Source organism: Diaphorina citri, unplaced genomic scaffold (genome assembly GCF_000475195.1).
Source record: "Diaphorina citri unplaced genomic scaffold, Diaci psyllid genome assembly version 1.1 scaffold42, whole genome shotgun sequence".
In the NCBI taxonomy this organism is placed as follows: domain Eukaryota; kingdom Metazoa; phylum Arthropoda; class Insecta; order Hemiptera; family Psyllidae; genus Diaphorina; species Diaphorina citri.
In genome coordinates this window covers 396,471-410,278 of record NW_007377479.1, presented here as the reverse complement: position 1 = coordinate 410,278, position 13,808 = coordinate 396,471, and the positions used below count along the sequence as shown (strand labels likewise).

General features: G+C 41.3%; 1 protein-coding gene across 1 annotated transcript in view; it reads right to left on the bottom strand.

Moving 5' to 3' along the window:
• Positions 1–882: 882 nt before the first annotated feature.
• LOC103514049 (zinc finger protein basonuclin-2-like) overlaps positions 883–13,808 on the bottom strand; it is a 21,562-nt gene continuing 8,636 nt past the window's right edge. Inside the window, exon 4 of the mRNA XM_026826896.1 lies at positions 883–1,242. Within this exon, the coding sequence (XP_026682697.1) occupies positions 883–1,242 (360 nt within the window). The remainder of the gene's footprint in view (positions 1,243–13,808) is intronic.

Below are 13,808 nucleotides of genomic sequence, written 5' to 3'. Positions count from 1 at the left end.
TTCTATGCATAAAATAAATTACCGATATTGCTGGGGTGCCCCCCGAACACTTTCGTGGTTTATGAGCTGCAAATGCCTGAGTGAAATCATAAGCAAGGTAATAATAGACTCCTAAAGAAAGGGAAAGGAAGAGAGTTTTATTTACAATTTTCAAGAATAAAATTTTTGCCGTACCAATAAAATCCACAAACCCACATGTAGAAAGAATCGGTTTTGATGGCGATCACCTGTCGTCCCGAAATCGAAGAGAGAAGGAAGTCAGGATAGGAATCAGCCGTTCCGAGAACAAATATCCGTTCAAGATAAAATCCGCCCCGGGTGGGAATCGGACCCACGGCCTAGCGCTTGCACGAAGCTAACTAGGCTGGCAAATGCAGTATAGCCTTTTATCAAAGAATAAAATTTTTGCCGTACCAATAAAATCCACAAACCCACATGTAGAAAGAATCGGTTTTGATGGCGATCACCTGTCGTCCCGAAATCGAAGAGAGAAGGAAGTCAGGATAGGAATCAGCCGTTCCGAGAACAAATATCCGTTCAAGATAAAATCCGCCCCGGGTGGGAATCGGACCCACGGCCTAGCGCTTGCACGAAGCTAACTAGGCTGGCAAATGCAGTATAGCCTTTTATCAAAAATGCCGGTACGGTAGAACCTCGATTATTTCAACTTCCATAATTTCAACACTCTATTATTTTAACTCCTAAATCCATGTTTTTTTTTTTTTCATCTTTCAAAGGATATCCTATTCTATTAGAATCAGAGGAAAAGATTATAGAGAGTGATCATTTCAACTACCCCTGGTCCCAATTAGTTGAAATAATCGAGGTTCTACTGTACTTTGATTGATTGATTGCCTTCAATTATCCTCATTGGCCCCGGTGCTAAGCATAGTCATTTTCCGTCGGCGGGAACTTGGTCGTTTTCTTGGTCGGTGTCGTGGGGTCCTCCTGCAAGTGGGGCTGCATAAAGATCTTGTCGGTAAAGTACTGTGGGGGCGCAACAAGGGCAATTCGCGGGTTATGAATGCGCGCTGGTCGTACACTTCTCCCGGAAAGAATCCCGTACAGCATCGTGGTGGACGAGACCGGGAATACTTCGTGGGGCGTCTCGTCGTATTGGAATATCCGGTGCGGGGACAGGAATTCTTTGTGGAGGCGTGTGAAGATGGCGCGGTAGTAGTTGATGTCGACTTTTTTGTTCGGGTTAATGAACCTGAGCCGCTTGAAGAACTTGGTCTTGCCCTGTGGAAACCGGGGAAGAAATGAGTAGTCCAGCCACTCACTATCAGCTGTCAGGTCTACCTGATAGTGTGTGTGCTCATCAGGTATCAGGCCCAAGGCCAGCCATTCATTACCAGATAGGTAGACCTGACAGGTACGGCTGAAAAGTTTCATCTCTCAGGTCTAGCTGATACCTCGAGATTCATTTTTCTCCTTTACTGGTTTACTGTAGGCCAAACTCCAAAAATTTTAGCATCCACCCCCGTTCATCACTGTTTGTACTCTCGGACTTCCTCCCCCTCGACAAGATCCTGGATATGGCCCTCCCCTGCCCCCAAACTTTCTCACAATTCCAAAAATGGTTAACCTGTTACCGGCCTAACTTGGTCTTGCCCTGTGGAAACCGGGGAAGAAATGAGTAGTCCAGCCACTCACTATCAGGTGTCAGGTCTACCTGATAGTGTGTGTGCTCATCAGGTATCAGGCCCAAGGCCAGCCATTCATTAACAGATAGGTAGATCTGACAGGTACACCTGATCAGGTATACCGTATACCTGACACCTGATGAGCACAAGCACTATCAGGTAGACCTGACAGGTACGGCTGAAAATTTTCATCTCTCAAGTCTAGCTGATACCTCGAGATTCATTTTTCTCCTTTACTGTAGGCCAAACTCCAAAAATTTTAGCATCCACCCCAGTTCATCACTGTTTGTACTCTCGGACTCCCTCCCCCTCGACAAGATCCTGGATATGGCCCTCCGCTGCCCCCAAACTTTCTCACAATTCCAAAAATGGTTAACCTGTTACCGGCCTCGCTGAATGCGTACAGTAAAATACATTCCCATGAACAGCACAGAGACACAGAACATACAGCGTCACAGGAAATGGGAGGTCCCCCATTCTAATAAGGACGAAGGATTACGCGCGACAAGAGACACTTCTGATAAAGTAGGGGGGGACAGAGTATAAAGTAGGGGGGGACAGAGTGAGGGGAGGGGGACAGAGTGACACAAACAGGGGACCAATAGGATCACAGCGTGGAGACACTTGCGCGTGACAACGAGGTTAAGCTACCTGGCGCTGGGATGTCACCGGAGTTACGGACAAATGAGAGTTGTCACCGCCCTGTTGTGTCGCAATACAGAGTGTGAGTTGAGAGATTGGGTGACGAAATTTTTATATTATTTTTACGAGATGTATTTGTAGAACTCGAAATTGTGGTCGTACTTTTCGGGTTGCCTTAGTTGAATCGCAAACTGTTCGTCGTCCAAAACTGTCGACAAAATGAAGAGGTCATTAGACAGCGGCCATATAGCACGTTAGATGCGCCAGTTCCCCATTAATTTTAAACACATTCTTTTACATCCATGCCTATCCAAGCCGCAGAGAGCATTAGACAGCGGCCATATAGCACGTTAGATGCGCCAGTTCCCCATTAATTTTAAACACATTCTTTTACATCCATGCCTATCCAAGCCACAGAGAGGTCCTCTCAGTTTAATATAAATGCCCAATTTCTTTATACCACTTTTTTTTTTTTTTTTTTTTTTTTTTTTTACCCGGAATTTTGTCAATGAACTGAGAAAATATTATTCAACCTCATACTTATACAAACCAAAATAAGAAGAAATTCCCCGCAAAACCACAAAAATGTGAAAACAAGGTCAAGTTAATACCCAAAAATGTCGGCTTGTAAAAGAAATGATAAATAATAATAATAATAATGAGAATGGTTTATTTTAATATAAACCATTCATAAACCATTCTCACTAAACTAACCATTCTCTGACCATTTTACTATATTGTATGAGAAAAACTACCCAGCTAAATATCTAAGATTCTAAGACGATTTTTTTACTTTTCCGGTTTAGAAAGCCGCGCTAGCAACATAATAAGAAGGTAGGTATGAAGACTATGAATGCATGAAGACTATGAAGTAATCTCATTTTAAAATTCCAAGACTTACTTATAAAAGCTATAGATATTCCTACAGAAACATTGGAAGATGGGTCAAAAAATCTCTAGGAAAAAAAAAGAGCAGCAAAAGTTGCGACTGCTCGCACATGCTTCAAATAGAAAGAGCTGGGAAAAACACATTTCTCCCCTCACCTCCTCACTTCTCCGAGGAAAAGAGAAAAAAAGGGATCTGCGGGGGGGAAAAGATGCTGAAAAAGTTCCAGAAAAAAAGGCAGGAAAGAGACACCGAGGAGAGAAAAGAGAAGAGGAAGAGGCATAGGGAAGAGAAAAAGAAAAATCTGGTGTGAGCATCACATGACTTTCCTTATCCTATTGGATTATGCTTATTTGGAGTTTTTAAATATGGTTTTGGAAGGTCCCCATAACTTTTTCAATATCTCTGACCGTCTAGTCAGGTACAGCTGAAAGCCGAAGCTGCCAAAAAGCGGTCAAGTTGCTGTCAATCGCTCTACCAATCTTATAACCAAAAGTTTCATTTTGCAATTTGTTGCATCCTTGTCATTTTTCAAGACTACATACCAAATTACAAGTTTCTGCTCTTACCGTTCTCGAATTATTTTGTTTACAGACAGACATCACATATACGGACCCATGACTGGAAACTTTGGATTTAAGCTCTACGGACCTTGAACCGTGTTTTGGTACCAAAAGCTAACCATCGAAAAATTCAGCCGAATGGTACGGCAATCTACGTCTCAATCATCGTCTGCTCCGGAGTGTAGCCGCATGTTAATCTGGTGGTTTAAACTATAACAAGAATCGTCTATTATCGCTCTCGTAAAAAAACCAAACCCTGATCTCTGGTAACACATAAGTACATAATGACAAGTCGTAAAACCTCAGCTTCATCCTAGCTCTAACACAGCAATTTTCAAACGGGGGTACGCGAGAGACCCACCGGGAGTACGCGTACCCCTAGTGGTACGCGAGAGACCCTCCGGGGGTACGCGAAAAAAGATTGTGTAATAGCGTAAAGTCCAAAAAAGTACTGAATTTTGACCTCAAGAGATACCTACATTACCTACATACTGAACTTTTTTCAAAAGGTACTGAGTGTGTTTAGAACTCAGGAGTAATGGTACACATCAACCTAGGTATGTGTAACCGGTACTCACATTATGATGGTGGCGGGGGTATAAACTTCCTATGTTCCTAATGTAAAACAAGATGGCGGATCGTAATCCAAGAAAAAGCTACATTACAAAATTCGTGAAAGGTGAGGAGGAGAAGTTAATGTACATTAACATTTGAGAAAGAAAAATTCGAATTAAGCTAATGTGCATTAACATTATGAAAGGAAAATGCCCTATTAGTTAAAGCTTTTGGAGCCTAGAGCGTTTGCGTTGTAAGCGCTAGGCAGCCGGCGCGGCGACCTAACACTTTCAAAGCAGGCGCATTACCGACCAAACTTAACCATTGCCAGCTTAATAGTTAGCTTGGAAGGTAGAGTGACTGCTTTGTAAGTGCGATAGACCGCGGGCTCGATTCCCGCCCAGGGCGAACTTTTAACCAAATGAGGTCCTTTCTTGAAAGTCTTGAAACGGCTGACGTTATCCTATCATGTTTGCCTCCTTTCTATGATTTCGGGAATATGTTGTTACAGCTCCCTTCAGCAAACCCCTCAAAAAAAGTTCTGGGACTTTTACATTCCCAACATAGCGCAGAAATTACATTTACATTTGGATGATTTGGAACAATACACATTTTGCGTTACGTAAATACGCGTAAATTAGAAAGTATGCGTACATAATTATTATGTAAGTATAATAAAATACATTCCCAACAACGCAACGGAACGTACGTACCTACATCACCTTCTTCTGGTCTGTATTCTGTTGACACAAAGTATTCTGATAGAATACATTTAAACAGAACTACATTTTGCGGCTAGCTGATGAGCCCTAATAGGCTCAAAACACCTGTCCCAGTGTGATCCTTGAGCAATTTTCAACCATGTACATTCGGGTGCATACAATTTGGGTCAGTTCCATTTCTTTACTCTGACTGCTTTCAATGAATGCTTTGAAAATATTCCTTTTCTTGGTGTCTACAAAAAGCTCGTGTGGTATGCAAGTTGTATCTTCCTTTCGGAAACGGAGAGGATTTTCCCTCTTCTGATGCTCATTTCTCCCAACCTTAGCATTAAAACACATTATTTTCATATATTTTGGCCAGCAAAGCTTCAAACAAAATTGATTTGAGCCTAGAAGAGCAAAGGAGACTGAAGAAAACTTGAAAATAACACAGCGTTCCTCTAGTTGCTTGGCCCAGTTCAGTTTCGCCAGTAAAAAGACTTATTTTCATATATTTTGGCCAGCAAAGCTTCAAACAAAATTGATTTGAGCCTAGAAGAGCAAAGGAGACTGAAGAAAACTTGAAAATGACACAGCGTTCCTCTAGTTGCTTGGCCCCGTTCAGTTTCGCCGGTAAAAGTAAGAAGAACTTCCCCGCAAAACCACAAAAAATGTGAAAACAAGGCCAAGTTAATATACCCAAAAATGTCTGCTTGTAAAAGAAATGATAAATAAACTAAGTAATAGATAGAAAAACTATATTGTATGGGACCCAGCTAAATATCTAAGATTCTAAGACGATTTTTTTTTTTTTTTTACTTTTCCGGTTTGGAAAGCCGCGCTAGCAACATAATAAGAAGGTAGGTATGAAGACTATGAAGTAATCTCAATTTAAAATTCCAAGACATACTTAGGGATATACAAGCTGTAGATATTCCTACAGAAACATTGGAAGATGGGTCAAAAAATCTCTAGGAAAAAAAAGAGCAGCAAAAGTTGCGACTGCTCGCACATGCTTCAAATAGAAAGTGCTGGGAAAAACACATTTTTCCCCTCAATTCCTCACGTCTCCGAGGAAAAGAGAAAAAAAGGGGATCTGCGGGGGAGAAAAGATACTGAAAAAGTTCCAGAAAAAAAGGCAGGAAAGAGACACCGAGGAGAGAAAAGAGAAGAGGAAGAGGCATAGGGAAGAGAAAAAGAAAAATCTGGTGTGAGCATCACACGACTTTCCTTATCCTATTGGATTATGCTTATTTGGAGTTTTTAAATATGGTTTTGGAAGGTCCCCGTAACTTTTTCGATATCTCTGACCGTCTAGTCAGTACAGCTGAAAGCCGAAGCTGATGCCAAAAAGCGGTCAAAGGTGTGAGCATCACACGACTTTCCTTATCCTATTGGATTATGCTTATTTGGAGTTTTTAAATATGGTTTTGGAAGGTCCCCGTAACTTCTTCGATATCTCTGACCGTTTAGTCAGTACAGCTGAAAGCCGAAGCTGCCAAAGAGCGGTCAAGTTGCTGTCAATCGCTCTACCAATCTTATAACCAAAAGTTTCATGTTGCAATTTGTTGCATCCTTGTCATTTTTCAAGACTACATACCAAATTACAAGTTTCTGCTCTTACCGTTCTCGAATTATTTTGTTTACAGACAGACATCACATACGGACCCATGACTGGAAACTTTGGATTTAAGCTCTACGGACCTTAAAACGTGTTTTGGTGCCGTACAAGTTTCTGCTCTTACCGTTCTCGAATTATTTTGTTTACAGACAGACATCACATACGGACCCATGACTGGAAACTTTGGATTTAAACTCTACGGACCTTATAAAACGTGTTTTGGCACCAAAACCATCGAAAAATTCAGCCGAATGGTACGGCAATCTACGTCTCAATCATCTGATGGGGAAGAAAGATTTGATGAGAAAGAAGAGGACACGAAAAGTAAGTAAGTATGGTAATAGAAAGTAAAAAACGAAGGAGAGAGAAAAGGGAAGAGAAACTCTCTCCTCTCTCCGCGCCCGAGAGCACCAGAAGAAAAGTAATCAATGACAGAATGCTGGAGAGACCTGTGCAGAAAGACGCCAAAGTGGGGCCGCTTGTGACAAAGTAATGCGCATCTCTCGACACCCCTCTGCGCCCCACGTCCCCCTAAATGTGGGGGGACCCAGTTTGCCCTCCTTCCCCCGAGTGGGGTTCTACGGGGGGAAAATCCGCTTTCAAAATGAAAGATTTCATGAATTTTTTTCTTCTTTCTGAGGGAATTTTTAGTTAATTTATTTTTTTTTTATTATTATAATTTTTATAATTATAATTCAATATCTATAGCTAACATAATTATGTTGATTATAATTATGTATACCTAGGTAGTAAATTACCCATTAGATAAAATTTTATCTGATTTAAGATCTGGCTTGACCAAAAAATCTGGGGAAATTTGACTCCGTTTGGTCAATTATAGGGCTCAGGACACACGGGTTTTCTACCGAAAAATATCTCTAGCTTACCTATGTACTCGTAACTATCTCTATTACTATGGCCTATTAGACAGATTAGACTACCTCTTAGGTAATTAAATAATAGTTAGTTTTCTGTCTTCCTCTTTCGAACTAAGAAGAACGTTGAGGTGAGCTCTTTAATATTTAAAGATATTCTTTGCATCTATAAAATTTTATCTGATTTAAGATCTGGCTTGACCAAAAAATCTGAGGAAATTTGACTCCGTTTGGTCAATTATAGGGCTCAGGACACCCGGGTTTTCTACCGAAAAATATCTCTAGCTTACCTAGGTACCCGTAACTATCTCTATTACTATGGCCTATTAGACAGATTAGACTACCTATTAGGTACCTAATGAAATAATAGTTTTCTGTCTTCCTCTTTCGAACTAAGAAGAGCGTTGAGGTGAGCTCTTTAATATTTAAAGATCTTTGCATCCTTACAATGTTTGCAATCAGTGACTTTGACATCTCCACTATTTTTCACATACCAAATGATTTGCAATCAGTGACTTTGACATCTCCACTATTTTTCACATACCAAATGGTGGAGACGTCAAATTCACACATCAAATATTCATACGTACCTATTGCAAGGAGTTCAATGGAATGGAATTTTCGTGGCACAAGACTTCCAATTTATCTAGGTCGTCTAGGAGAAGACAGAAAAAAGATAGAATCTTTATTTGATTGTTTTTCTTCCTCATATTGAGACCCTTTTTGAGACGGGAAAAACCTTACCAAATGGTGGAGACGTCAAATTCACACATCAAATATTCATACGTATTGCAAGGAGTTCAATGGAATGGAATTTTCGTGGCACAAGACTTCCAATTTGTCTAAGAGAAGACAGAAAAAAGATAGAATCTTTATTTGTTTGTTTTTCTTCCTCATGTTGAGACCCTTTTTGAGACGAGAAAAACCTTTTGGGACAAATAGTAATGGGTACTCCCAAATTTTGGACCCTGGATGACTGAACAGGGCCAGCACAGAATCGGGCAGACTGCTACAGTTTTTAGGGGACTATAATTTCGGGTTTAACCTCAGAATAGCTCTAATAGACCTAGGAGGATCCTCCGTTTGAAGACAATTAGTCGAGGACCTCAAGAAGCATTTTATTAAAACTATTTTTTGGGACAAATAGTAATGGGTACTCCCAAATTTTGGACCCTGGATGACTGAACAGGGCCAGCACAGAATCGGGCAGACTGCTACAGTTTTTAGGGGACTATAATTTCGGGTTTAACCTCAGAATAGCTCTAATAGACCTGGGAGGATCCTCCGTTTGAAGACAATTAGTCGAGGACCTCAAGAAGCATTTTATTAAAACTATTATTAGGGCATTTTTCGAGTCATTGTAGAAATGTAGACGGGTTTACAGACTTTAAGAGTGCATTCGACCAAGTTGAGGTACCCCTTACGTGTATTAATATGATAATTAAGTTCGGAGATTAGGAGGTTGTGTGTAGAGAAAGGGATCGGTAGAGAAATCCCCTGTTTCAAGAAGCAAATATTAGGGAACAAACCAAATAATTTCCTAGATTCGTATAAGCTCAACCCATCCTGTTTGGCTGTTTGTCCCTACACCTAAACCTCATAGTACACCTCAGAATAGCTCTAATAGACCTGGGAGGATCCTCCGTTTGAAGACAATTAGTCGAGGACCTCAAGAAGCATTTTATTAAAACTATTAGGCACACGACTTTCCTTACACGGCGGATTGCGAAATCCGCCAAAAAGTGGCCGAGATGCCGCCAACCGTTGCACCGACCTTAACCAAATTCGTGTTGCGTTCTTGTCACATTTTGTGGAGTACCTTAAAACTATTATTAGGGCATTTTTCGAGTCATTGTAGAAATGTAGACGGGTTTACAGACTTTAAGAGTGCATTCGACCAAGTTGAGGTACCCCTTACGTGTATTAATATGATAATTAAGTTCGGAGATTAGGAGGTTGTGTGTAGAGAAAGGGATCGGTAGAGAAATCCCCTGTTTCAAGAAGCAAATATTAGGGAACAAACCAAATAATTTCCTAGATTCGTATAAGCTCAACCCATTGGCTGTTTGTCCCTACACCTAAACCTCATAGTACACAGTGGAGTACCTACATACCAAATTTCAAGCTCTTACCGTTCTCGAGATACATTTTGTTTACAGGCAGACAAATATATGGAGCAATTGCTAAAACTTTGAATTTAGGCTCTAGGGACCTCAATGTGTTCTGGCACTAAAAACTGACCATCGAAAATTTTGACCAAATAGGTAGGTAGGTACATCACTTTCCTTATTATATTAGGATAAGGAAAGCGAAAGGCCTTTTCCGGGCTCTCCAGCATTGGATCGGACCAAAATTTCTACCCAAAATCATTTTGAGACTGTTTTGATTATGATGATTTCAATTATTTTAAAGTCTGTTTGGCGGGTTCGATTCCCGCCCGGGGCGGATTTTATCCTGATGATGAGACTGTTTTGATTATGATGATTTCAATTATTTTAAAGTCTGTTTGGCGGGTTCGATTCCCGCCCGGGGCGGATTTTATCCTGATGGGATAATCTTCATTCTCGGAACGGCTGGCTTTCCTCCTATCCTGGCTTCCTTCTCTCTTCGATTTCGGGACGATAAGACCCTAGCAGTTACAGTTCCCTCTGTCAAACCTCTTAAAAAAAGTCTGTTTGAACCAATTTCTTCTTGTTAGGTACACTCTTTAATTATTTCAACTCTGTTTAACCCACAGTTTCTCCTCTTTACAGTTGTTATACACTCTGTATGGACACTCGTCTCTAGGACTGATTACTATGTTCGGAGTTTAACACAGCATCACACAGGTACACCAGGAATATTTATTTGGTTGTTTTGGTTACACATCGCGTGATTCTGTGTTTTTTTTTTAAATCTTAATCAATTATGTACCAATGACCTTAGAGTTATTAGACGTAACCGGATAGTGAGTTCACGTCCGCCATTGATTAGAGAGTTTAGACTCCAAACAAACTCGCCAGTGGGCAAACGACAGAGTGGACCAAAGCAGTTCTGGGACTGTCAGTCTAGTCACTATACGTTGTTATAAAGCCCATTTTCCTTTCGTAATGTTAATGCGCATTGACATTAGGATTTTCCAGGGGTGGGGATAATAAAATGGAAGAAGTTTGGTAGTGGAGGTAAAAATTGATGATTAAAAAAAATCAGCTGAGGAAATTTTAAATTTTACCGCCAAAACTTCCTATGTTCCTAATGTAAAACAAGATGGCGGATCGTAATCCAAGAAAAAGCTACATTACAAAATTCGTGAAAGGTGAGGAGGGGAAGTTAATGTACATTAACATTTGAGAAAGAAAAATTCGAATTAAGCTAATGTGCATTAACATTATGAAAGGAAAATACGCTATTAGTTAAAGCTTTTGGAGGGCAGAGCGTCTGCGTTGTAAGCGCTAAGCAGCCGGCGTGGCGACCTAATACTTTCAAAGCAGGCGCACTACCGACCAAACTTAACCATTGCCAGCTTAGTTAGTTTGGAAGGTAGAGTGACTGCTTTGTAAGTGCTATAGACCGCGGGCTCGATTCCCGCCCAGGGCGAACTTTTAACCAAATGAGGTCCTTTATCAAACCTTTTTACTTTCTATTTAAATTGTCTGATTTACCAGACTTCGCCATTTAAGGGTTAAGCCATTTATTCCAAACTAGTCTTGTATGGTGAGATTGGTGAGCCATTTAAACTAGAACCATAATGTATCCCACATAGCTTGCTAATCTATGTACTTACGTATTCAAGTTCTTATGTGTTAACCTTCCATTACTGAGATGGCTGTGTTCACACATAGTTGACACCGTCGATCGACGAGGTGAATCTATGTTGTCGAGGCAGTGTGGACGGTTCAGTTAACATCGATCGACGGCCAGTCGACTATGTGTGGACACAGCTTTACACTTAGTCTGTCATTGATGATGACATGATATTGGGTCTGTCAGACACCAGCTAAAGTTATTTTGGTCCAGTCTAGTTAGCTTGGAAGGTGGCGCGTCTGCCTTGTTAGCGCTAGGTCGCGGATTCGATTCCCACCCTGGAGTGAACAGAGCCTTATCTGCCTCGGACGAACTTTATCCAGAGGGTTCGTCTTTGGAACGGCTAGATTTCTCCCACCCTGCCCTCGTTCTCTCTTCGCTAGGTCTTCGATTTGGGGACTATAAGACGATAAGACCTCCATAATTACAATTCCCTATCCAAACTAGTCTTGTATGGTGAGATTGGTGAGCCATTTAAACTAGAACCATAATGTATCCCACATAGCTTGCTAATCTATGTACTTAGGTATTCATGTTCTTATGTGTTAACCTTCCACTAGTGAGATGGCTGTGTCCACACATAGTTGACGCCGTCGATCGACGAGGTGAATCTATGTTGTCGAGGCGGTGTGGACGGTTCAGTTCACATCGATTGACGGCCAGTCGACTATGTGTGGACACAGCTTTACATTTAGTCTGTCATTGATGATGACATGATATTGGGTCTGTCAGACACCAGCTAAAGTTATTTTGGTCCAGCCTAGTTAGCTTGGAAGGTAGCGTGTCTGCCTTGTTAGCGCTAGGTCGCGGATTCGATTCCCACACCCTGGAGTGAACAGAGCCTTATCTGCCCTGGACGAACTTTATCCAGAGGGTTCGTCTTTGGAACGGCTAGATTTCTCCCACCCTGCCCTCGTCTCTCTCTTCGATTTGGGGACCATAAGCCGATATATAAGACCTCCGTAATAACAATTCCCTCTATCAAACCTTTTTACTTTCTATTTAAATTGTCTGATTTACCAGACTTCGCCATTTAAGGGTTAAGCCATTTATGTATAAGTATATTTGTTGTATATGAAAATGTATAAATGTTGAGAGGTAAACACGAAAAATATGTGCCTCAGATTACATATGTGAGGTATTCCTCTGCTACACTTGTGGTCAGTGAAATCGGTCCACCATTTTGCCAGAAATGTGAGCACCTCTAACTTTCATAGAGACAAAAGTAGATGGTACATATCCTAAAACGATAAAGCTCATATGTCCACAGGAAGTTTTAAAAAAGCACCAGTAATCTGCTGATAATTTTTGGGTGTAATTGGCCTTCTTTGTGGACTGTTTGAATGAGGTCTACAGTGACTGTTTTGCTGAACCCAACCTAGAGTTAGCTTGGTTGGTAGCGCGTCTGCCTTGTAAACGCTGAGCTGCTGGTTCGATTCCCGCCCGGGGCGGATTTTATCCTAAACAGATTAGGTCCGTTCTGGGAAAGGCTATCTTTCTCCTATCCTGTCTTTCCTTTCCCTTCGCTTTCGGGACGATAAGACCTCAGCAGTTACAGTTCCCTCTATAAAACCTCTTACAAAAAAAAGTGACTGTTTTGCTGAACCCAACCTAGAGTTAGCTTGGTTGGTAGCGCGTCTGCCTTGTAAACGCTGAGCTGCTGGTTCGATTCCCGGGGCGGATTTTATCCTAAACAGATTAGGTCCGTTCTGGGAAAGGCTATCTTTCTCCTATCCTGTCTTTCCTTTCCCTACGTATTCGGGACGATAAGACCTCAGCAGTTACAGTTCCCTCTATAAAACCTCTTACAAAAAAAGGTACCTAGGAAGGTCCATTTTGTCTGCTCCGGAGTGTAGCCGCATGTTAATCTGGTGGTTTAAACTATAACAAGAATCGTCTATTATCGCTCTCGTAAAAAAACCAAACGCTGATCTCTGGTAACACATAAGTACATAATGACAAGTCGTAAAACCTCAGCTTCATCCTTGCTCTAACACAGCAATTTTCAAACGGGGGTACGCGAGAGACCCACCGGGAGTACGCGTACCCCTAGTGGTACGCGAGAGACCCTCCGGGGGTACGCGAAAAAAGATTGTGTAATAGCGTAAAGTCCAAAAAAGTACTGAATTTTGACCTCAAGAGATACCTACATTACCTACATACTGAACTTTTTTCAAAAGGTACTGAGTGTGTTTAGAACTCAGGAGTAATGGTACACATCAACCTAGGTATGTGTAACCGGTACTCATTATGATGGTGGCGGGGGTAAGTGAGATTGAATCCGGGTACCCAAGGGGTACGCGGGCGAAAAAGTTGGGAACCGCTGCTCTAACATGGCCGTGAAACTTGGCAATTGCAGTCGTCGTGGTTAAAATAGGGTGACTCTTGGCCCCGCAGCTCAAAGGTCGTGGGTTCGACTGCCTGATTTTCCTTGATTTGATGGGAATCTTCGTTGTTAGGTAGATACCTAGGTACCTACTGTTTTTTTTTTTTTTTTTTTTTTTTTTCAAGGTTTTAATGGGAGGTTTCTCACTTT